We start from the raw sequence: 26033 nt of genomic DNA on the forward strand, positions 1-26033 counted from the left end.
TAAGATCATCTAGTCCAACCGTCCTCGATCACCATTACTGCCACTAAGCTACTAAACCATATCTTGTAGCACCTTATCCAGATGCGTCTTGAACACCGCCAGGGACGGTGACTCTACCACCTCCTTGGGCAGGCCATTACAGTGCCTGACATCTCTTTGAGAGAAAAAGTTTTTCGTTATGTCTAATCTAAATCTCCCCTGGCACAACTTGTGGCCATTTCCTTGGGTCCCATTTGTTGCCTGGGAAAAAAGGCCGACGCATTCCTCCTTCCCTTCAGGTAGTTAGAGAGAGCAATAAGGTCTCCCCTGAGCCTCCTCTTCTCCAGACTAAACAATCCAAGCTCCCTCAGCCGCTCCTCATAAGACTTGTGCTCTAGGCCCCTCACCAGTTTCGTTGCCCTTCTCTGAACACGTTCCAGGGCCTCAATGTCTTTCTTGTAGTGAGGGGCCCAAACCTGAACACAGTACTCAAGGTGCGGCCTTGCCAGTGCTGAGTACAGGGGGATGATTACCTCCCTGCTCCTGCTGGCCCCAATATTTCTAATGCAGGCCAGGATGGCATTGGCCCTCTTGGCCACCTGGGCACACTGTCAGCTCATGTTCAGACGAGCATCAACCAACACCCCCAGGTCCCTTTCTTCTTCACAGTCATCCAGCCACTCATCCCCAAGCCTATAGTGCTGCCTGGGGTTATTGTGGCCAAAGTGCAGGACCTGGACCTTCCCATTCACCTCAGCCCAGCAATCCAGCCTATCCAGATCCCTCTGAAGGGCCTCCCTACCCTCAGGCATATCCACACTACCTCCCAACTTGGTGTCATCTGCAAACTTACTGAGGGTACACTCAATCCCCTCATCTAGGTCATCAATAAAAATATTAAACAAGATGGGTCCCAGTACCGACCCCTGGGGGACACCACTTGTAATAGGTCGCCAGCTGGACTTGACTCCATATACTACTTCCCGCTGAACACAGCCCTCTAGCTAGTTCTTTACCCAAAGAAGAGTATACCCTTCCAGGCCACGGGCAGCCAGTTTCCCCAGGAGAATACTGTGAGAGACCGTGTCAAAGGCTTTGATGAAGTCTAGGTAGACTACATCAACAGCCTTCCCTCGTCTACCAGTCTGGTCACCCAGTCGTAGAAGGAGATTAGGTTGGTCAAGCATGACCTACCTTTCATGAACATGTGCTGGCTGAGCCTGATCCCCTGGATGCCACGCATGTGCTGTGTGATCTCACCCAAGATGATTTGCTACATAACTTTCCCTGGCACCGAGGTCAGGCTGACAGGTCTGTAGTTCCCTGGATCCTCCTTATGGCCCTTCTTGTAGATGGGAGTCACATCAGCAAGCCTCAAATCCTCTGGGACCTCTCCAGGTAACTAGGAACACTGATAGATGGTGTAAAGTGGCTTGGCAATCACCTCCACCAGCTCCCTCAGCACCCTTGGGTGGAGCCCATATAGTCCCATGGACTTGTGACAGTCCAGATGGAGGAGGAGCTCCCTAACTGTCTCCACCTGAATCACTGGGGGTGTATTTTGCATACCATCCCATACTTCCAGGTCAGGACGTAAAGTGCCCTGAGGATAACCAATCTGATTAATAAAGGCAGATGTAAAGAAGGCATTGAGAACCTCAGCCTTTTCCTTAACCTCAGTGGTTACATTACCTGCTGCATCAAGTAAAGGATGGAAATTCTCCTTGGTTCTTCTCTTACTGTTAATATATTTGTAAAAGGATTTCTTGTTCTCTTTTACTGCAGTGGCCAATCTGAGTTCAAGTTGGGCTTTTGCCTTTCTAGCTTCCTCCCTGCATACCTTAGTAACTTCCTTGTAGTCTCCCCAAGTAGCCTGTACCTTCTTCCAGAGGACATAGACTCTTTTTCTTCCAGAGTCTCGACAAAAATTCCCGGTTCATCCACACCGGTCTTCTTCCCCTCTGCCTCGCCTTACAGCACTCAGGAACATCCTTGTCTTGTGCCTTTAAGAATTCCGTCCACCAGGCAGGTCACCCGGTCATAGAAGGAGATCAGGTTGACCTGCCTTTCATGAGCCCATGCTGGCTGGGCCTGATCCCCTGGTTGTCCTGCACGTGCCATGTGATCTCCCTCAAGACAATCTGCTCCATAACATACCTGCATCCTAACAACGTTTTTGTAATGGCAACTAAGTCATACTTTGCCTGCCGCACAATGGCTTCCATCTCCTCCTGTTTGTTGCCCATGCTGCATGCATTGATATAGATGCAGTTCACTTGAGCTCCTTGCCTCACCCCCAGTCTCATCATCGTTCCTCTAGGCTCATCTCAAGCAGGCCTGGTTTTATCCCATTCCCCCTTCATATCTAGTTTAAAGCCATCTCAATGAGCCCTGCCAGTTCCTGGGCTAGGATCTGTTTCCTCCTTTGAGACAGGCAAGACCCATCTGCAGCCATCACGCCAGGTGCCGAGTAGACCAATCCATGGTCAAAAACTGAAAATTCTTGTGTTTGCACCAGCCTCTCAGCCATGTATTCATGAGATGGGTTTTCCTGCTCTTTTTAGTATCCTTTCCTGCCACTGAAGGGATAGAGAAAAATACAACCTGTATGCCCACTCCATCCACTAACTGCCCCAGTTCTCTTAAGTCCTTTTTGATAATCCTCAGGCTTCTCTCAGTGACTTCATCGCTGCCGGCCTGAACTATCAATAAAGGATAATAATCAGAGGGGCGAATCAGACTTGGAAGTTTCCTAGAAATCTCCCTCACCTGGGCCCCAGGGAGGCAGCACGCTTCCCTACAGGTAGGGTCAGGCTAACATATAGGGCCCTCCATTCCTCTCAGAAAGGAGTCACCTACGACAATCACCCTTCTTTTCTTCTTGACGGAGACAGTCCTGAGGTGTAGAGTCGTCTGCGTCACCTTAGACAACCTCAAGGGTGGATCTCCTACCACATTCTCACTTACCTCTCCCTCAAGTTCCAGAGCCTCAAACCTATTATGGAGGGGCACCTAGAGAACCGAGGTAGGTCGGGATGGGGGTTGCCTGTAATGCCAAGCTGGAATCTGTTTCCACTCCTCTTCCCTTAAATTTCCTCCCTCTGCTTGACAATGGCAGGAGAGGTGGTCCACCACCATTTGGGGGTATCACCCCAGTGTCTTTCTTGCAATTTTAGCAGTTACTCCACCAATCTATCTCCTGCTCTCACTCTTTGATTCTCCTTAGTCTCTCCACCTCCTCCTTGAGCTTCGCTACCATACTGAGCAGAGCATCCATCTGCTCACACCTCACACAGGTGGAATTCTTGCTGCCAGTCACCGGCAGCAACAGGTTCAGGCACTTGCTGAAGCCAGAGACTTGAACCGCCACATTTTTAGGTGGGCACTCTGTCTGAGTCATCACATTCTTTCTTGCCAGAGCTTTCTACCAAGTGGAGACCACAGCTGGATTTGTTGTCAGGGAGGCAGCCAATAGGTGAGACAGTCTCCCGTGTGGAGAGAAACTCATTGCCCTTCCTGCTCGCCTGCCCTGCACAAAACTGCTTAGTCACGCCCTTCTGACGTGCCACGACCTGTTTGTCTGTCCTGTTCGCATTGCTCCTGGGTCCCTCCATTCCCTAGTGGCAGATCACAGGGGGTGATCCTGTCGATGCTCCTGGCTCTGCCCTCACAATGTCAGAACGCTGCTGCCATGTGAAGGACAATGGCGCCCAGTGGCTGCTCCCTGACAGGGCTACCCCTCAACCAGCAGAAGCAATTCCCTGCTTCGGCGTGGAATGCGTCTGCTCCAGAGCTGAGTACCTCACCAGAAAAAAAAAATCCAAATCTTTCTGCAAGCCGGTTTCTCTGTTAAACGAAGTTAAAGGACCAGCAAAGGAAATCCAGTCCCTAGGAATAAAATGACAAGATGGACATTGTCACATTCAGACAGATGTAATCACCAAAATCACTGCTATGTCTCTGCCAACTAATAAGAAGGAAACACACTCTTCCTAGGTATAGTGGGTTTTTGGAGAATACATATTCCAGACTATAGCCTTATTGTAAGCCCCTTCCATCAAGTGAAGAAGAAGAACAATTTTGTATGGGACTCTAAGCAGCAGCAGGCTTTTGAGCAAATTAAGCAGGAAATAGACTGTACAGTAGCCCTGGGACCAGGTCTGGATGGAACACGATGTAAAAAACTTGCTCTATGGTGCAGCCAGGGACAAAGGCCCCACTTGGAGCCTTTGGCAAAGAACCTCAAGGGAGACCTGAGGTCAACCCCCTGCGTTTTGAAGTCGAGGATACAGGGGATCTGAAGAACAGTATACTCCAACTGAAAAGGAGATATCAGCAGCATATGAGGGCGTTTGAGCTTCTTCGGAAGTGATTGGTACGGAAACACAGCTCCTTTTAGCACCTTGACTGCTGGTGTTGAATTGAATGTTTAAAGGGAAGGTCCCCTCCACACACCATGCTACTGATGCTACTTGGAGTAAATGGATTGCATTGATTACACAACGGGCTCGAATGGGTATCCCCAGTCATCCAGGAATCTTGGAAGTGATCATGGACTGGCCTGAAGGTAAAAATTTTGGAACACCAGGGGAAGAGGTAACACATGCTGAAGAGGCCCCAGTATACCATGAATTGCCAGAGAATGAAAAGAAATATGCCTTGTTCACTGATGGATTCTGCCATATTGTGGGAAAGTATCATAGATGGAAAGCTGCTGTGGAGTCCATGGAAATAAATAGGAGGCATTACTTTTGGAGGGACTTACTCATAATAAAGGAGGGATTTTCAGGCATCTTGCATTCATAATAGTAATTAAAAAAAAATCTGTTCAACTATCATTTAATGTCAATGAGTGGGAAAAAAAACACAAGGTCTCAATATGTTTCTGTAAGCAGGCACTAGAACCAAGACCTTTCTGCTCCCATATGAAGGTGACAATCATCTGACTACACAGTCATTTTCTTTCTTTCTCACTCCTTTAATTTTGTACTCCTTTCTCCAGAGTTCTCAAGCTTTAAAGAAAAGAGAAGATCCCCATGGAAAGTTTCACCTTTAAGAAAATATCTTGGGAAATGTGATTTTTTAACTTTCATCTTGAGAGTAGCAGTGAACTTCAGCAGGTAAAGTACATATAGCATAGCTGTTACTCTAAAAGACAGGCACTAACAGCATTATCATTCCTTACCATTTTTAATGAGGATGCTATAATTCTCATCTGACTTGAGGGGGTGGGGAGCGTGAGTAGTAGTCCTTAGGACAGAATATGGGGCTCTGAACCACAAATGGGCATATATATTTATCAATCTCAGAACAGGAATTGAAATCCTAGAGAGGCACAGGATTTAAGACGTAGCCCTGCAACTGGTATTTCCTTACTGTTTAGCTCTAGACAAAATCTCTTCTTTTAGAATAATAGAATCCTTAGAGTTGAAAGGGACCTTTAAAGGTCATCTAGTCCAACTCCCCTGCAATGAACAGGGTCATCCATAGCTAGATCAGGTTGCTCAGAGCCTGGTCCAGCCTGTCTCCAGAGATGGGGCTTTCACCACATCTCTAGGCAACCTGTCCCAGTGCCTCACCACCCTCACTGTAAAAGACTTTTTCCTTATATCCAACGTAAATCTACCCTCTTTTAGTTTAAAACCATTTCCCCTCGTCCTATCACCATAGACCCTGCTAAAGATACTGCCCCCTTCTTTCCTGTAGCTCCCCTTCAGATACTGAACAGAGCTTTCTGAAGCGTTGCTCTGATTTTCCTTATTGTCCCAGTCAGCTGTACCTTAGGTACTTAGATTTCACAACACCTAACTTGAAAACACTCCAGTTTCCTCTGGATCCAGTTCTGAGTAGGGAATATCTTCTAGAATACTGACTTATAGCAGGGTTCATAGTCCGTTTCTGCTTTATGCAATATGTGTGTTAAAACACAAGAACTGTCTTTGCTAAATGATCAACTCTGATTTTCATTTAAGGGAGAAATAAAGCTAGGGACAAGCAAGACAGAAGTTCATTTTCCACTTAAAATTCTCCACATTCAGTCAAAAACCTGCAGAATATACTGGATCTAGTTTAGGGTTGACATAGAACAATATGAACGCAGTGAGGAAGAGAGGAGCTCATTTATATAGCTATTTCTGTTTTCCTGATTCTGGTATAAACATCATCAGATTATAGTTGATCATAGTCTCAAAAAGGTACTGTGAAGTGGGTGAAAACTCTCTTATGGGAACAAAATCACAGCTTCCTGCCCATCCCTCAGTCTGTGTGATTCTTGTTACAGCAGTGGAGGAAAGGAAGGGAAAAAAGATGTAAAAGCTGATCCTGCAAACTCTATACAAGTTTGCAAACTTCTCTAGCATAAACTTCCATCAGGCCACCAGTCAGATTATACCTAATCTATGCTAAAGACATAATGGAAAGGGATATCTTTGTCAATCTGATTCTTATTCACGGTTTTGTTTGTTTGTGTTATTGTTTATTTTTTGCATAGCTTTTTAAATTATTTTCAAACACATATTTTTGGGAAATCAGGTACTCTTTCTTACCCTGAGATGCCTTTCCATTTGAACAGTATCTCTCAATTGCTTCTTTAACATTATGGCTACTCTTGAGAAGTTCGTACAGTGCCTACAAAATAAAGCCTTTTTAAAAAGAGTCAAAGTTTGCAAATATCCAATGTAAACTTCTGAAACCAGCTTTTCAGTGAGCACACCTCATATCAAAGACATTCTCTCTTTTTTTTTAATACATGATAAAAAACAGCCAAAAGCAAAACCATCCAAAAGTTGAGACAAGGTTTAATTAAATTTAAAATATTATACGCAATTACTAAAAAAGCTGGATTTGTCAAGAGCATGGCAATCAGAAATGTCAGATCACAACACTGCCAACATTCAAATATTCATAACTTTAAGATCCTGATCCTCAATACTTAATCTAAAAGCAAACAATAAAGAAATTGAGTATTGCTGCCTTTATAATACAAGCAAAGAAAGAGAACGTGCTAATTACAAAGAAATGTGTCACAAATGGAACAGGATATAAAACATACTTGTTCATTGTCCCGTGTTTGTAGTCCTTCAGGAATTCTGCCAATCATTTTTAAATTTCCTGTTCTTACGTAGCTTTCAAAAAGGTATTCTTTAACTTTATTTTCTGAGATCACATCAGGATTCCAAAGTAAATGGTCTTCATTTTCATAGGCTGTTAAAACAGAAATCCATTAACATCAGGTGTGACATTTTTATGACTATATAACAAAAAGCTATTTCAGAAAGACAAAGAACAAGAACACAGAAAAAAATCAAATCAAACATCACAATGCCAATTGTAAATTGCAGCTCATTTTTTGCCCAAAAGCCTTGATTGAGAGAAGTACTCTGCAATGTGGTATGGTGAAGAGATTCAGCTTCCATGAGAATGAGATAATGAACTGAACTCTTTAGACAACCTTTACAGAGGATTGAATAACGGGCTAATTTGTTATATCGAGGCCAGCTGACCAGACTTGAAGGAGGAACCCTTGGAGGATGCTGAGGACTCCTGGTAGTAGCCTTGTGCAACAGGGTGTACGCAAAGCTGGTTACGTCATGACAACTGCTAGCAAGGTAATAGAGTCAAAAGATCTTACCCCAAACACATCAATGCAAAAGGCAGAAATTATAGCCTTGACACAAGCATTAGAATTGGCAAAAGGAAAAAGAATTAACAGATGGACTGATTCAAAATATGCTTTTGGTGTTCTACATGCCCATGGAGCAATATGGAAAGAGAGAGGACTTTTATCAACTCAAGGAAAAGGTATCAAACATGCAAAGGAGATTCTCAGACTTTTGGAAGCAGTACAACTACCAGAGAAGGTGGCCATCATGCATTGCAAGGCGCATCAAAGGGGAGTATCACCAAATGAGGTAGGTAACGCCTTGGAAGACCTGGAAGCAAAGAGGGCAGTCAAAGCGGGTCCAGTGGAAGTGCATCCTCTGATTCCAGATGGTAAAATTCAAATTGATGGTGAACCAAAATATTCTAAAGAAGATCAAAAGCTAATTGAAGATTTAGAAGGACAAATAGGAGAAGGGGGATGGGCAATTACTCCTCAGGGTAAGATAATAGTCCCTTCAGCTCTGTTGTGGGCTGTGGTGATGGCTGAGCACAGGAAAACTCACTGGGGAGTAGAAGCCCTGTATAACTATTTAAATCAAAGGATCACAGCTCGTAATTTTTATAAGACTGTCACACAGGTAACTCAAGGATGTGAAATTTGTTTGCAAACCAATCCTAGGGTAGGTCCCAAAGTGCCTATGGGACAGATAGGAAAGGGAAATTATCCTGGGCAACAATGGCAAATTGATTTCTCAGAACTCCCAAGAAAAGAGGGGCATAGGTATATGTTGGTATTAACAGATACCCTTTCAGGTTGGCCAGAGGCTTTCCCTTGCAGGACCAACAAAGCACAGGAAGTAACTAAAGTATTGTTACAAGAGATAGTTCCAAGATTTGGGGTTCCAGAATATCATATATAGCGATCAATGTGAAAGAACAAGCATCGTGGATCCATCACACTTGAGTCAAGAAGACGACATAGCCACTGTGGACTGTTGAAGAGAAGGAACCTCTTAAATTAAAACTTAAGAAGGTAACATGTATATACTATTTTCTGTAAGTAGAGTTTGTATAGGACATGCTTCAGCCTGGCGGGACAATACTTCTGAATTTTGCCTAGCTGAAGCAACTCTTTATAGTATGTATTACTTTACCCTTTCTTGGGATATTTGTATGCTGTATGCTACGTTGTTTTATGTGGATGTGTAAACAAACAGGTGATAGCTATGAGAAATGGAAAAAAAAAACAAAACAAAGAGGTGAATTGGAGACAGCCAGCATGGCTTCACCAAGGGCAGATCTTGCCTGACAGATCTGGTGGCCTTCTATGATGGAGTGATGGCATCGGTGGACAGGGGAAGGGTGACGGATGTCATCTACGTGGACCTCTGCAAAGTCTTTGACATGGTCCCTCACCACATCCTTCTCTCTAAATTGGAAAGGTGTGGATTTGAAAGATAAATTGTTCGATGGATTAAGAACTGGTTGGCTGGACGCAGCCAAAGGGTTGTGATCAATGGTTCTATGTCTGGGTGGAGGCTGGTCACGAGTGATATCCCCCAAGGCTCAGTCTTGGGATTGGTGCTCTTCAACATCTTTATCAATGACATAGACGATGGAATCAAGTCCAATCTCAGCAAGTTTGCAGACAACACCAAGCTGAGTGGTGCAGTTGATACACTGGAGGGAAGGAAAGCCATCCAGAGGGACCTGGACAGGCTAGAGAAGTAGGCTTGTGTGAACCTAATGAGGTTCAACAAGGACAAGTGCAAGGTGTTGCACTTGAGCGGAGGCAATCCTGGGTATTTATACAGACTGAGGGAAGACCTCCTTGAGAGCAGCCCTGTGGAGAAGGACTTGGGGGTTCTGGTGGATGAGAAGCTGGACACGAGCCAGGAGTGTGCACTTTAAAGCACAGAAGGCCAACTATATCCTGGGCTGCATTAAAAAAGGGGTGGCCAGCAGGGAGAGGGAGGTAATTGTCCCCCTCTACTTGGCTCTTGTGAGGACCCATCTGGAGTACTGCATCCAGGCCTGGGGCCCCCAGTACAGGAAGGACGTGGAGCTCTTGGAGCGGGTCCAGAGAAGGGCCACTAAGATGATCAGAGGGCTGGAGCACCTCTCCTGTGAGGAAAGGTTGAGGGAACTGGGATTGTTTAGCTTGGAGAAGAGAAGGCTCTGAGGAGACTTCATTGTGGCCTTCCAGTACTTGAAGGGAGCATATCAACAGGAAGGGAAACGGTTGTTTACGAGGGTGGATAGTGATAGGACAAGGGGGAATGGTTTTAAACTGAGACAGGGGAGGTTTAGGTTAGATATTAGGAGGAAGTTTTTCACACAGAGGGTGGTGAAGCACTGGAACAGGTTGCCCAAGGAGGTTGTGGATGCCCCATCCCTGGATGCATTCAAGGCCAGGCTGGATGTGGCTCTAGGCAGCCTGGTCTAGTGGTTGGCAACCCTGCCCTTGGCAGGGGGGTTGAATGATCACTATGGTCCTTTTCAACCCAGGCCATTCTATGATTCTATGCCTACTGAGCTCTATTTAACACTATTCAGCATCCTCAAGGGGAAGGGAATACCTCTCGATCTGATGACAACGCAACAGACCCTCCAACTCCTGCGACAGACCCTGAGGCAGCTCCAGTTCCTGCAACAGGTCCTGCGGTTGCTCCAAGCATTGCAAAAGACCCTGCTGTCACTCCAACCCTCGGGATGAGCCCTGTGGTTGTTCCTGCTATGGGTCCTGTGGATGTTCCATGTATTGCAATTAGAAAAAAAAAAAAGTTCCTCCTGAGAGAGGTGCACCGTACCCAGAGGTACAGTTCTGTAGTTGCTCCAACCCCTGCAATGAGCCCTTTGTCTGCTTCAGCTTCTGTGACAGGTCCTGTGTTTACTCCAACTCCCACAACGAACCCTGTAGCTGCTCCAACTCCCATGATGGGCCCTGCAGTTGTTCTGACTTTTTTGACATACTCTGTGGTTACTCTATAAAAAATACGGAACACTTCATGAATTGGCATGCCATCCTTGTGCAGAGGCTGTGCTAATCTCTGTATCGTTCCAATTTTAGTATATGTGCTGCTGGAGGGAGAGCAGGCCCTGCAGGTGCCACAACCCTCACAACCAGTCCTGTGATCACTCCAATCCCTGCGACAAACCCCACAGTTTAATCAGAGAATTAACCAGTGCCAGTATCAGTTGATCCTATAAGCAAGATTGAAGTCAGAATGTTTAGCAAAGAGAAGCTTGTAAGTTCAGAGAAGATGATGAAGATAGAGTGGGGCCATCACAAAAGCAGGAGGAAGAGACAGAAATCATCTGACTCCTAACATTGAGTGAGCTGCAAGATTTGTGAAAGATTACGGCTGTTGGTCAGGAGAGAACACTGCCACCTGGCTGCTCCGGTGCTGGGATGGTGGGGCCAGTAGATTGGACTTAGTGGTCAGTGAAGTCAAGCAGCTGGGATCTCTTTCTAGAGATAGTGGCATTGACAAAGCAATTGGAAAAGAGATAGTCTTTCAGCCTATGGAGGTGACTCTTGTCAGCCATGAAGGAAAGATATCCCTTCAAGGAAGACCTAGTATTTAACCCAGGCAAATGAACCACCATGGAGTAAGGTACCCAGTACTTGAGGGAACTAGTTGTGATAGAGATAATGTATGAAATGAACTTGGATGATAATATCAACTCCCAAGATCCAGACAACATGATATGTACATGACCTATGTGGCAGAGAGTTGTATGGAATGCACCATCATCATATGCCAGCACCCTGGCAGGAATGAACTGGAAAGATAACAAAAGACCAGTGGTGGATGAAATGGCTACCTGAATGATATGAAGATAGTCTCTCTTCCTCCCTGCAGGCCTGTATCTCGGCTGTGAAGAAACTGGTTCAATGGCTTGAAGAAAAAGCAACTGTTTAAATGGCTCCTCCACCTGTACAAACCAGTATTTCATCCATTAGAAATACGTTCCTCTGCTCGAGAGAGAGGATATAGTAGGTACACACTATGTACCATTCTGTGGTTTTACCTGCGTGACCATGGAGAGGATATGAGGAAGTAGGATGGAAAAGCCACATCAAATCTACAGGCAAAGGTACGTGAGTTGCAAAGGAAAACAAACACAAAAGAGGATCCTTCCAGGAAAATGGCAGCTCCAGTTTCCAGAGGGCAGTTCTTCAGACAGAGAAAATGGTCCTATCTTATCTCTGAGGTTGACAATGATCCTTCAGGTTTCCATACACAAGAGATAAGTAATTAATACAATAATCAGAACTAGAGGGGCACTGCATCCAACCAGGTGTAAGAAAGGGACAATTGGGATTATTGAACTGTCTGTATTTGGTGGCCTGGCACATCAGAATCACAGAAATATGAGGCCCTAGTAGACATTGGTGCACAATGTATTCTAAAGCCATCAAGTTATAAAAGGGCAAAACCCATCTGTATTTCTGGAGTGACAGAAGGATCCCAAGAGTTAACTGTATTTGAGGCCAAAGTGAGCCTAACTGGAAATGAGTGGCAAAAGCACCCCATTGCAACTGTCCCAGAGGTTTCATGCATCCTTGGTATAAATTATCTCAGGAGAGGGTACTTCAAGGACCCAAAAGTATACTGGTGGGCTTTTGGTATAGCTGCCTTGGAGATGGAGGATATTAAGCAGCTGTCCATCTTGCCTGGTCTCTCAGACGACCCTTCTGCTGTGGGGTTGCTAAGAGTAGAATAGCAGGTGCCAAATGCTACTACTGTAGTGCACTAGCAGCAATATCGCACTAAGACTCACTAATTCCCATTCATCGCTGATTTGCCAACTGGAGAACCAAGGAGTAATCAGCAAGACTTGCTCACCCTTTAATGGTCCCATATGACCAGTGCGAAAGTCCAATGGAGAGTGGAGGCTAACAGTGAACTATCATGGCCTGAATGAAGTCACATCAACACTAAGTGCTGCTGTGCCAGACATGCTAGAACTCCAATATGAACTGAAGTCAAAGGCAGCCAAGTGGTATGCCAGAACTGACATTGCTAATGTGTTTTTCTCAATCCCTCTGGAAGCAGAGCACAGGCCACAGTTTTCTTTTACTTGGAGGGGCATCCAGTACACCTAGAATTGACTGCCCCAAGGGTGGAAACACAGCCCTACCATTTGTCATGGGCTGATCCAGACTGCACTGGAACAGGGGGAAGCTCCTGAACATCTGCAATACATTGATGTGAGGCAACACAGTAGAAGTTTTTGAGAAATGGAAGAAAAGAATACAAATCCTTCCGAAAGCCAGTTTTACCATAAAGCAAAGTAAGGTCAAGAGACCTGCACAGGAGATCCAGTTCTTAGGAATAAAATGGCAAGATGGACGTTGACAGACCCCCACGGATGTGATCAATAAAATAACTGCTATGTCCTCACCAACTAGCAAAAAGAAAACACAAGCTTTCTGAGGTGTTGTGGGTTTCTGGATAATGCATATTCTGGATTATAGTCGAATTGTAAACCCTGTCTTTCAAGTGACTTGGAAGAAGAACAATTTCACATGGGGCCGCTGAACTACAACAAGCCTTTGAACAAAACAAACAAGCAGTAGCCCTTGGGCCAGTCCATACAGGACAAGATGTAAAAAACGTGCTCTACACTGCAGCCAAGGAGAATGGTCCCACTTGGAGCCTCTGGTAGAAAGCCCCAGGGGAGACTCCACATTGACACACATTTAGCAAAAGCCACCTGACTCTTGGGGATCTGCCATTCGATCTGGTTTTGCTCAATCAAACCTCCTACATAGCTTAGTAGGGGATGAAGCCCTGGTGGTATACATAAAGAAAATGCTGGGTAAGAGTCTAGGTTATTCCTGACTCAGGCAAAGAGAAGCCCATTCGTGGGACTGCTTTTGCTCAAGGACCTGGGTGCACTTGGTGGGTAATGCAGAAGGATGGGGATGTCTGATGTGTATCTCAAAGTGATTTGATGCTGGGTGAAAACAGCCAATAATTTACATTGTATGATGCTAAATTACTACATAGTACTGCATGTAATCATTATTATGGTTGTTATATGTCGTTAACAGTATTACAGTAAGAACTACCCAGATTAAAGAAGAATGAACTTTGATGGAAGCGGAACTTGCTTCTGCATGCAGTAACCCAACACTGTGAATCATCACTCCTGCACTGAAGGACGGTTATGAAAGACAGAGTTCAAAGTTACAAATGCTGTGGACAAGTTACATGGATGACCCACAGACCACGGGAATAATAAGTGTGTGTGTGTATATCAAAAAGTAAGATAGGTGATGGTAATTAGTTAGGATGTGTAGAAACTGTGGGACCTGAGCACAATATAAATGGTATGGAATAAGGGGTGGATCTTGTCTTAGTTTCAGCTGGGACGGAATTGTTTGATTCAGACTGTCTGGTATGATGCTATATTTTGGTTCTAGGAAAGAAGCAAAGTTGGTAACACACCAATGTTTATAGTTGCTGCTAAGCAGTGTTTTATAGAGCCAAGGCCATTCACAGTGAAGGGCCCAAGGAGATAGGAAGGAACAGGACAGCTGACTTAAACTGTCCAAAGGGATATTCCAAAACATATGACATCATGCAAAAGCAGTTTTGAAGGGGATAGGACTTCATCTGGTTCTCTTCTGCTGCTTGGGAGGCTAGGTGAATATCGGTTGGCAGGTAGTGAGCTTGTGCATCACTTATTGTATACATTCTATATATATATGTCATAATTATTATTTTTCCTTTTCTCCTCTATCTTAGTAAATGGTTTAATCTCAACCCATGAGTTCTACCTTTTTAAATTTTTCCTGATTCTCTCCCCCATCTCACTGGGAAGGAGGGGGAGTGAGCAAACGACTGTGTGGTGCTCAGTCACCTGCCAGGTTAAACTACAACACTGGTGCATTTCAGCAGTGGAGAGAGTAACAGTGGATCATGTCTGCTGCTGCAGATTTTTACAAGCATGGCATGCAGGCCCTTGTTCATCGCTGGTGAAAATGCATAACAAATGGTAGTGACTATGATGAAAATTAGCGTTTTGTAAACCACAAATTAACAAAGAAGCAGCGGATTGGTGAATGGAGTTGTGGCCAATGAGACGACCAACCAGAGCCAGCTAAGTGTCCTCCAACCTGACCCAGGTCTTCATCAGAAAGAACACCAAACAACAACTGAGAGATATGCATGCGTAAAAGAACTGCGTCTCGGGGCAGGGGAGGATGTCAATCATTTTGGGGACTCATTGTAATAACCCAGCCTTTTCTTGGATATCTAATGCAGATGTAAGCAGCTTGTTCTTTAAGTATGTGCCTTTCTTGCCCTCCGGTATGCAGGTTAGGTGGGAATACCCCCTTTGCATCTGGCGTGTGCACAGCACTGATTAAACATACCTGCTTTATAACTACTCTGTGGTTATAGAGTTTGATTTCTGCACGTCAATTGGGTGAGCCAGCCAGGAGACTCTTTGCTGGGCCACGGGGCTGGTTGGCCCAAGGGATGTATCTGGCAAGCCCCGAGAGATTCTCGGAGAAGTCTCCCCCAGGCCAACACATCCACTGTGGAGCAGAGAAAGAGCCTTGGCTGCAGACCAGGTATGTTGGGAGCAGGGAACCCATAAGTCATGAGGAGACGTTCTACGCAGGGTATGAAGGAGTGTATGCTCCCCCCTGAGGAACGTGAGCTCACGGGTAAGGTTGCCAGCTAGGGTGGGAAGGCTCCTTGGGGGAGCTCCCACTAGGGCCCATAGGCTTGAGAGAACCTACAGGAACCGAACGATCGGTAATTCGGACTCTTGTGAGCCTGGGAGGGCATTTGGAGCGAATGTCCGAACAGTTTTTATTTTCTTCATACTTTTCTCTGTCCGGTCGTAGGAATTATGGTAGTAATTGCTGTAATCGCTTGGTGCTTGTGCTGCAAAAATGCTTCTTATGGGATTCTTATGGAGATTAAATGTCTGTGTTGTAAAAATGTTACTTGTGGAATTACATTCCCTGTTAAAAATACTCTTGTTTTGCCGGGGGACGTTGGTTAAGACTCTTGCCCAGGGAATTTGGTGTTCCTGTGCCCCAGGGAAGCAGGTGGACTCCATTACCTGGCAAAACACAAGGGATTTTCACCCAATACCTAAAACCAGTCAGGATAAACAGCTGTTATGAGACAAACGGTGTCAAAAGAAATTCCAGAAAAGACCATTCTGGGTTGTATTTTGGCTCACTGGAGAAACATCACTGATGAGCCAGGGGGAACACTGAATAAGAAACCGAGAACATAAATGAAGTAACAGGACCCGTTTTTATAATTGAGTGTTCTAATCATGAGATAAAGAATTGAGTGTTTGTGGAAATTGAAGAACCGTATTGTTTGATTCATGGGTTTTGAAGGGAATGGGACAAACTGTTTTGATAGTATAAGAAAGTGTAATTGCTAATGGAAGCATAAATGAGGGTATGTGGAAGTGTAATTGAGGGTACAAATAGTGGAATAGTATAAAAAGGCAAAAGGGTTAAATAAAAAGTAAGCTTATCTGTGCTGGCATGAGAGCAAATACCCCCCAACCCCCCCGCACCACCTCCCCGTGAGCAGAACTCAGACTGAGAGAGAGCCCAGGCCGGAGACTGCTGCTGTAAACAGCGTTACTTACGAAGGGGGAGTGGAGGGGATGGGGCACTGGAAGTGAGAATAGTCTTCATCTGCAGAGATCTAGGAAACCTGAAATCCCAGTGTTAGCACTGGAAGCCTCCAGAGAGGAGGAGGTGAAACTGTAGTGTTAGTAGTTTATGTAATGATGAGAGTTTGGAAAGTAAAAAAGGTTTGGGAGAGACACATGCTGAGGAAGGCAAAGACAAGCAAGGTGTAACAGGGATGTCAGGACTAAAGAAAGGTGAGTAATATGAAGAAAAAACTAATTGAGAAACAGAGATAGTAAGGAAATTGGGAAGAACAGCAGCAGCTGCTACTGTTGCTGCACTAGAGTAGGGCCCTAGGACCCAGAGATCTCATCAGGAAGAGGTGGGGGGGGTGGGGCCTGGAAGAGCCCAGGGAGGGCTCCACCCCTGCTGGACCCAAAAGCAGTATACAAACTGCAGGAAAATGGAACACTGGTGGAGAAATTGTACCAAGATGAGTGAGAGGGAACCGTCTCTGATCACAAAAGCTGAATGATGGGAACCTGGGAAGTTTACCCTAGTAGATCCACTGGTTAAATTGCAGCTAGGGGAGCAGGATAAAGAGGTTTATTTTCTGATGGGCACGGGTGCCTCTTACTACCCGCAGATTATTTTTGTAACAGTAGTAGGAGCTACTGCCCAACAAGAAAAAGCTTACCTTTTGGGATCAATTAAATACAGGCTTGGAGAACAAGTAGGGATACAGAAATTCTTGTACATGCCAGGTTCTCCAAAACTAACTCAGGCAAGACTTATTAGAACAAATGGATGCAGAGATTAAATTCAATAAAACTGGAGCTAAGGCTTAAACAATATCAGATGACGGAAAATTGTAAGTCTGGCTTTAACACAAACTGGGAAAAACAATGGTGTAACCCCCGAAAGTTACAGAAATCTTAAATCAGATACACTTAGGAGTGTGAGTATCAGGGATGCCTGGCAGAGCCAAAATGCAGCCCCAATAGAAATGAAGATAAAAGCAGCACCAGTCCAGTCAAGGTAAAGCAGTGCCCTTTGAGGATATGAGAATGTAGAAGGATAAAAGAAAAAATAGATAACTTTTGGAGTTTGGATTACTAATTGAATGTGAATCCAAATACAACACCCCAATCTTGCCAATGAAAAAAATGGATAACATGCTATAGTCTGGTACAAGATCTGAGGGCAAATAATAGAATTGTTGAATGTATACACCCAGTGGTGGCAAATCCATACACTTTATTAACCAAGTTAAGGAATGAGTAGGTGGAGTTTACCTTCTGGATTTGAAGGATGCCTTATTTTGCCTGGTTTGGCCAAAGGAAGCCTAAGGTTATTTGTCTTTGAATAGGAAAACCCCTATATGGGGAAGAAAAGACTCAGTTAACCTGGACAGTGTTACCCAGGGTTGTGAGAACAGCCCAATGATTTTTGAGAACTGGTCAACTCGTGAGCCTGAGACTTGGGTTCCTCCATCCCAGGGGGGAACTTCACTGCAGTATGTGGATGCCACAGCAACAAAAAGAGAACTGTGTGCAATAGACTGTGAGTTTGCTGAATGTCTTGCTTTAATTGATTATCAAGTTTCTCAACAGAAAGCACAAATAACTCAGCAGCAAGTGACGTATCTGGGATATGAGATTACAGCTGGACTTCGAACCTTAAGGACTGACAGGAAAGAAACCATCTGCCAAACCCCTGAGCCACAAACTGCCAAGGAACTCCATACGTTCTTAGGAATGGACAGGATGGTGCCAACTGTGGATACACAGCTATGGACTGTTGGTAAAGCCTCTTTATGCTCTTTTGAAATCATATACAAAGAATATTATATGGAATGGGGAGGCAAGGAGGGCATTCCACCAGCTGAAACAAGAACTCATGAAGGCCCCTGCTTTGGGTCTACCAGACACAACTAAACCCTTCTGGCTGTTCTTGTATGAAAAACAAGGAATAGCCTTGGGAGTCCTTGCCCAGAGCCTTGGACCCTATCGAAGGGCAGTAGCATACTTCTCCAAACAGCTTGATGAAGTGAGTATGGGATGGACAGGTTGCCTGAGGGCGGTGACTGCATTATTGCTCACTATTCAAGAAGCCCATAAATTTATGCTGGGCCAAAGAATAACAGTTTTAATATCTCATAGTGTCTAATGCATTGGAGGTAAAAGGGGGGCATTGGCTCTTACCCCAAAGGTTCCTAAAATACCAGGCCATCCTGGTAGAGCAGGATGATGCAGGAAGAATTGTAACTAATATTGTTAACCCAGCGTCTTTCCTTAGTGGAACTCCTGGAGAACCAGTATTTCATGACTGCTTGGAAACAACTGAAGAAACAATTGAATTGAACAATTGATATTCAAATTGATAATCGAAGCACAACCATTACCTGTGGGGACTTTTCCTCAGAAGGCTGAAATAACTGCCTTGACAAGAGCCTTAAATATATGGACAGGTGCTAATTATGTATTTGGGGTGGTACACGCTCATAGTACCATCTGGAAAGAGCAAGGGTTGCTCACACACAAGGAAAACAAATTCAGCATGATGTAAATCTACCAAAGAGTGTGGCTATTATACATTGTAAAGGACATCAGAAAGGTAACACTGGACAGGAAACTGGAGATAAGATGGTGGATCAGGTGGCAGAACAGGCAGTGGAAGAAGGCTTTAATTCCAGACGGTAAACTTAAAATCTCTGAACCTGAGTCAAAACCTGTAAAATATTCTAAAGAGGATAGGAATCTAATTAATGATTTAGAAGGGAAGAGAGCAAGCTGACATATGGATGCATGTCCAGATGGACACATTGTTATGCCCATTAGTATTTTATGGAAATTGGTTTTAAGGGAGGATTAGAAAATGTACTGGGCAAACAGACATTACAAAGTACGATCCTAGTACCAGTACCAGGGTACAAGTGGGCCTATTGGGAAAGGGAACCTTCCAGGGCAACAGTGGCAAATTGATTGCTCGGAACTCCCAAGAAAAGGGGGTATCGCTATATGTTGGTACTAACTGATACCTTTTTAGGGTGCCCAGAGGCATTCCCTTGTAGAACTAATAAGGCACGTGAGGTAACTAAAGTATTGTTACAGGAGGTTATTCCAAGATGCTGGGGAACTACTTGGTCTGTCAAGGAAAGTACACCATCGAAAGCTAAACTCATAAAGAAAAGATGAGTCAGTTACTAATTTGCTTTATCTCAATGTATACGGGAGGTGTTTTAGCCTAGAAAGAGAACTCCTTTTACAATGTAATTAGTAACTTTTCTAAAACTTTAAACTTCTTTGGTTGCTGGGTCTGCACACAACTACCAAAGGCAGGGATGGAAGTACCGTGGTTTGGTGTCCCGTCACTAAATTGGTCTGCTGAGTACAAATATAAAAGCAGTCGGAGGAAGTCCATTTGCTTAGGGGCAGGTGAGGAAGCTGCTGTTAACTGCACCATTATTTTAGGACCAAAATTCAGCCTCATATTTTGGGCACATAATGGGATGACCCAACTTATAAGTAGATGCATGTATTCTCCCTTATCCTCCGAAGTACCTTGGATCAATCTTACATTTCCAAATTTAACAATGGCCACCATTAAGGAAGGGCTTCTCGTGGCTGTGTGCGGTTCAATTTTTCCAGAAGCTGGTGCATGATAAGGAATGAGATATACCCACTCAACGCCATGCTCTTTGGCCCAGGTATCTATGAGGTTTCAGAAATGATTCCCATTGTCTATCTCAGTTATTTCTGGGGTGCCATGTCACCACAAGACTTTGCTTTTCAAGACCCAGGATAGTATTTCAGGCAGTGGCATGGAGCACAGAATATGTTTCCAGACATACTCTGGTTGCTTCCACCATAGTAAACATATGGTGCTTGTCATGGCAGGTTTGTGGAAGTGTGACATAATCCACCTGCCAGAACTACCAGAACTACTACTCATTTATATTTCAGTCATTGCCCTTCATACTAAAGAGACTCTCTCTCACCCTCCCTCTCCCCTGACTCTCTACCTCTCTCTCCTGCTCCATTGTCTCCCTCCCTCTCCCCCATCTCTCTCTCCCTCTCCCTTCCTATTCCCTCCTCTGCCCCTTTCTCTCCCTCTCCCCCATGCCTCTCACTTTCTCTCCCTCTACCCCATCTCTTCCTCTTCCCCCCAGTCTCTCTCCCTCCCTCTACCCCTCCTCTGCTCCTTTCTCTCTCTCACATCTTTCCCTCTCTCTCTCAGTCCTCACTGTCTCACCCTCTTTCTCTACCTGTCACACTCAATCCCCCCCATCACTCTCTCTCTCTCTCCCTCTCCCTCCCAGCTCTGCCTTTCTATCATCTGCCCGGCTCTCTCTCTCTCTCTCTCTCTAGCTCCCTCCCAGCTCTCGCTCTCTCTCCTTCTCTGTCATGGCTTTATAATTTTTGGTTATCGGTATTCCACATCATAACATCATGTTGTGCACTGGGATTTAAAGAGTTAATGCTCCAGTTCCATGGATTGTGGATAGTTCCGGGTACCTGGTCCTCAGAAGAGAAAAAGAACTACATACTACATACCCCAGAGGACTTTGTGTTATTTGTGTTTCCCTTTTCCGCTCAGAGGGAAAAGATAAAACGCCATTCACAGATTACTTTTTCCCTTTTCGATTGTCTGGCTCATCTCTGTTGCAGGTGCCATCTCATCACAGCATTAGAGTAAGGTCTTCAGCTTTCGGACCCTCTATCATTTTATTTGATTTATTAGCTTCAATTCTAATTATATTGTATTATATTGTATTATAGTGTGTTATCTTGTATTCCCATATCTTATTTAGTAAATTAGTTTGTTTCTCCTCAGATCGTTGCCTCTGTTTTGTTTTTAGGCCCATTTCTCTACCCTTTTCCCCTTTCCCGGGGTGTGGGCCTGTGGGTCCCCTCACCCCGCTAGTCACGGAACTGGGCTGAACCAGTCTGTAAACTGTTGGCATTCTCTCTCCCAAATCTCTGCCTTATTAACACTCTCCCTCCTGGCTTCATCTCTTTCTCCCTCTCCTTCTTGCCTCTCTCACTCTACATCTCGTCTCTGTCCCTCTCTCTCTTCCCCTCCCTCCTGGTTATTTCTCCCTCCCTCCCCCAGTCTCCCTCCTGGCTCTCTCTGTCTTTCTGTCTGTCTCTCTCCCTCCTGGCTCTCTTACTCTTTTTTTCTCTCTCTCTCTCCCTCTCTCTCTCTGTTCCCCTACCTGCACTCTGTCTCTCTTCCTCCCTCTCCCTCCCTTCTCACTCTTCCTTTCACTTGCCCTCCCCTTTTTGTCTCTATCTGCATCCAATCTCTCTCCCTCTCCACCTTCTGTCATGTTCTCTTTTTCTCTCCCTCATGTCTCTCTCTCCCTCTCATTCTGTCTCCCTACCTGAACACTCTCTCTCACCCTCTTGGCTAGCTCTTTGTCTAACTCCCATCTCTCTCTTTCTCTCCCTGTCCCTGCTCTCTGCCTCTCTAACTCTCTCTCTCCCATCTCTCTCTCTCTCTCTCTCCATCCTCAGTCTCTCTATCCCTCTTTCTCTCTACTTTACAGTTCTCACTTTGCCTCTCTCTTTCTCTCTTCCTCTGTCCCCCTCCCAGCTCTCTCTCTCTCACACATTCTCCCTCCCTCCCTCTCAGCTCTGTCTTGCTCTTTCTCCCTTCTTCCCTTCCTCCCTCCCTCCCAGGTCTCTGTCTCACTTATTTCTCCATCCCTCCCTCACTCCTGGCTCTCTATCTCGCTCCCTTCAACACTGCCTCCCAGCTCTCTGTCTTGCCCTTTCTCCCTTCCTCCCTCCAAGCTCCGTCTCGCTCTTTTCTCCCATCCTCAATCCATTCCTCCATTTTGTCTTCCGGTCTCACTCATTTCTCTCTTCTGCCCTCCCTCCCTTCCTCCCTGCTCTTCGTCCTGTTCTTTCTCCCTCCCAGCTCTTTGTCTCGCTCTTTCTCCCTTCCTCCTTTCCTCACTTAGCTCTCTGAATTGCTCATTTCTCCTTCCCTCCTTTCCACCTGGCTCTCTGACTTGCTAATTTCTCCCTTCCTTCCTTCCTTCCTCCCTCCCTCCCTCCCTCCCACCCAGCTCCCTGTCTCACTCATTCTTTCCTTCCTTCCAACATCCCTCCCTCCCAACTCCCAGTCTTGCTCATTTCTCCCTTCCTCCCTCCCTCCCAGCTCCCTGTGTCGCTCTCTCCCCCATCCTCCCTTCTCACCCCAGCTCTCTGTCTTTCTCTTTCACCCTTCCACCCTTCCTCCCTCCCTCCCAGCTCCCTGTCTCACTCATTTCCCCTTCCTCCTGGCTCCCTCTCATGCTCATTTCTCCCTTCCTTCCTCCCTGCCTCCTGGATCCCTGTTTCACATGTCTCCCTTTCTCCCTTACTCCCTACCTTCCTCTCAGCTTGTTGTCTCGCTCATTTCTCCCTTCCGCCCTCCATCAGGTAGATCGAGCTGCCAAAATTGAGGTGTCTCAAATAGTCTTGGACTGGTAACACAAAGGTGAATTATTTCTATCTCAGTGGGCCCATGAGACCTCAGGCCATCAAGGAAGAGATGCAACATATAAGTGGGCTATGAATTAAGGAAAGTAAGTTAGGTTAAAAGTTATGGGGTGCTGAATCAGTAGCTGCAGGTTTAACCTTGCTAAGCTAGGTTCTCGCTGCTGATAACAAATGATTTTCTACAGATGTAGACATTTAGTGTAGACAGCGGGTCTCCTGTTTTTTAAATAACATCGTTAGCTATCCTATCTCTGGAATGCGAGACAGTAGACTAAGATGCCAAACCACAAATTAACAAAGAAGTAGCTGATTGGAGAATGGAGTTGAGGATGATGAGACAACCAATTAGAGCCGGCCAAGTGTCCTCCATCCTAACCCAAGTCCAAGAAAATAAGACGATGATCTTCATCGGAAAGACCAACGAGAGATACACATGTATAAAAGAGCTGAGACTTGGGGCAGGCGGGGGAATGTCAATAGTTTTGGGGACTCACTGTAATAACCCAACCTTTTCTTGGAAATCTAATGCATATATAAGCAGCTTGCTTTTAAAGTATGTGCCTTTCTTGTCCTTCAGTGTGCAGGTTAGGTGGGAATATCCCCTCTACATCTGGCATGTGCGCAGTGCTGATTAAACATACCGGCTTTATAACTACTCTGTGGTTATAGAGTTTGATTTCCGCAGTCAGCTAGAGACCAAGGGGTAGACTTAACTATAGACGCTATTACACAGATTATTCATGACTGTGACACACGTCACAATTAAACAAGGCAAGAGGATGAAACCTCTCTGGGAGGAAGGGTGATGGCAAAAGTATAAATATGGCAAGGTGTGGCAGGTTGATTTTATCACCTTGCCACGAACTCGCGATTGTAAGCGTTATGTGCTTACTATGGTGGAAGTGACCACCGGGTGGCTTGAAACGTATGCAGTACCCCATGCTACCGCCAGAAACACCATATTAGGTCTGGAGAAACATGTCCTATGGCGACATGGCACTCCAGAAAGAATTGAGTCAGATAATGGGACTCATCTCAAAAATTCTCTTGTAAATACTTGGGCCAAAGATCATGGCATTAAATGGATTTATCACATCCCCTATCATGCACCAGCTTCTGGTAAAATCAAATGATACAATGGGTTGTTAAAAACTATGCTGAAAGCAATGGGTGGCAGAACATTTAAGCACTGGGAGAAGCATTTGGCAGAAGCCACCAGGTTGGTCAATACTAGAGGATCTATCAATCGTGATGGTCCTACCCAATCCAACTCCCTACATACTGTAGAGTGAGATATGGTCCCTGTAGTACATGTAAAGAGCATGTTGGGAAAAGCAGTTTGGGTCCTCCAGCTTCTGGGAAGGGCAAACCTCTTTGTTTTTGCTCAGGAACCTGGGTCCACTTAGTGGGTGATGCAGAAAGATGGGGATGTTCAGTGTGTACCACAAGGGAATTTGATGTTGGGGGAGTGCAGTCAGTAATTCCATGTATGTGTATATGTGTGTGCATGTATTTTACATTTGGTATTTATGGTTTGTTTGTATATATTAAGCATGATGTAGTGATGTGAAATAAGGGATTTAATGTCACGGTTTTATGATTTTTGGTTATTGGTATTCCACATCATAACATAATGTAGTGCACTGGGAGTTAAAGAGTTAATACTCCAGTTCCAGGTACCTGTCCCAGAAGAGAAGAACTACATCTCCCAGAGGACTGTTCGCTGTTCTGTTACCATTTTCGCTCAGAGGGAAAAGATAAAAACTGTTCGTAGATAGAAGACGCCATTTTTTTCCTTTTTAACCATCTGACTTGTCTCTGTTTGCCGGTGCCATATCACTCCAGCTTACTTAGAGTAAGGCCTTTGGTTCTTGGACACTCTCTCATTTTATTTATTATCATAAATTCTAATTATATTGTATTAGATTCCATTATAGTGTGTTATCTTGCATTCTGATATCTTATTTAGTAAATTAGTTTGTTACTTCTCAGATCGTAGCCTCTGCTATTTTTTTAGGCTCATTTCTCTACCCTTTACCCTGAATAAAGCGCTAATTTGTTATATCGTTAAAATTGTCCAAGTAGTTCAGCACGAACAATGGGAAAGATATGGGGTACATCAACCGTAACCCGAGGAGCCTGCTAATTGGTCCAAGGAGCCACATCCTAGAAACCATCCTAGAAACTGAACCAGTTGAAGCTGGAATACTTCCTCAACTACACCGGGGTCAGAAGTACACTGCGAGGATGACATATGGCCTTCATCCCCACAACCCCTGGGGTGACTACCAGGAGGCAACACGCATGCGCAAAAGCATTAATTAGGGGTGAAGTTCAGGGTGTAGAATGGGCATGGAATATTGTAATGAATTCCCAGAAGTAATTGTAATAATCACTCCTTGTCTAAGAAATACTATGAATATGTATGTATATCTTCTATAAATAAAGATGTTTACCTGCTTTTGGCGTGCAGGTTAGGAAGGGCCTACCCCCCCTGCACCCGGAGTGCGTGCAGCGCTGAATAAACATACCTGCTTTATAACTACTTTGTGGTTACAGAGTTTGATTCTGCAAGTCAAACCCCTTTTTCTCTTTTTTCCTTTCCCGGGGCATGGGTCCATGTATCCCCCTGCCCCACTAGTCACAGAACCAGGATGAACCAGCCCGTAAACCATTGACACTCTCTCACTCCTGGCTCCCTATTGCGCCCCTTCCACGCATCCTCTCCTATCCTCCCGGTTCCCTGTTCCGCCCATTTCTCCATTTCTCATTACCTCTCCTTCCCTCCCAGTTCCCTGCTGCGCACCTTTCTCCCTTCCTGTCAACTCCCTCCCGGCTCCATCACGCACCTTTCTCCCTACCTCTCCCACCCTCCCAGCTCCCTGTCGCACCCCTTCCTCACCTGCTCTCACCCCCTCCTGACTCTCTATCACGTCTCTTCCTCCCTACCTCTCCCTCCCTTGTTTCACTGTTGTGCCCCTTCCTCCTTTCCTCTCTCTGCCTCCCTGCTCCCTGTTGCACCCATTTCTCCCTTTTCCCCTGCCCCTCCCACACACCTGGCTCCCTGTCGACCCTTATCTCCCTTCCTCTCCCTCCCTCCCGGCATAATGTAGCGCCCCATTCACCCTTCCTCTCCCTCCCTCCCAGCTCCCTGCCGACCTCTATCTCCCTTCCTCTCCCTCCTTCTCGGCTCCATTGCGCCCCTTAATTCCTTTCACTCCCTCATGTGGGGCTCCCTGTTGCACCCCTTTATCCCTTCCTCTCCCTCCCTTCCTCCAGGCTCCCTGTCAAACCTCTTTCTCCCTATCACCCTATTTCTCCCTTCCTCACAGTTC

General features: G+C 45.3%; 1 protein-coding gene, 1 long non-coding RNA gene and 1 other non-coding gene across 9 annotated transcripts in view; 1 reads left to right on the plus strand and 2 right to left on the minus strand.

Moving 5' to 3' along the window:
- The window catches only part of LOC426615 (mesoderm induction early response protein 3-like), a 152043-nt gene that overhangs the window by 92053 nt on the left and 33957 nt on the right, over positions 1-26033 (minus strand). For all 7 annotated transcript variants that reach the window (XM_015300439.3, XM_015300438.3, XM_040655239.2 and 4 more), the window contains 2 exons: positions 7031-7182; positions 6525-6606 (listed from right to left, as the gene is read on the minus strand). In XM_015300439.3, coding sequence (XP_015155925.2) covers positions 6525-6606; positions 7031-7182 — 234 coding nt within the window. The remainder of the gene's footprint in view (positions 1-6524; positions 6607-7030; positions 7183-26033) is intronic.
- Positions 10572-10677, minus strand: LOC112530496. Its single transcript, XR_003072129.1, has one exon. It is a non-coding gene; the product is annotated as a U6 spliceosomal RNA (small nuclear RNA).
- Positions 17896-25241, plus strand: LOC107055439. The gene is made up of 2 exons (XR_001470509.4): positions 17896-18010; positions 24369-25241. It is a non-coding gene; the product is annotated as an uncharacterized LOC107055439 (long non-coding RNA).

The sequence above is a fragment of the Gallus gallus genome, chromosome W (assembly GCF_016699485.2).
Source record: "Gallus gallus isolate bGalGal1 chromosome W, bGalGal1.mat.broiler.GRCg7b, whole genome shotgun sequence".
NCBI classification, from domain to species: domain Eukaryota; kingdom Metazoa; phylum Chordata; class Aves; order Galliformes; family Phasianidae; genus Gallus; species Gallus gallus.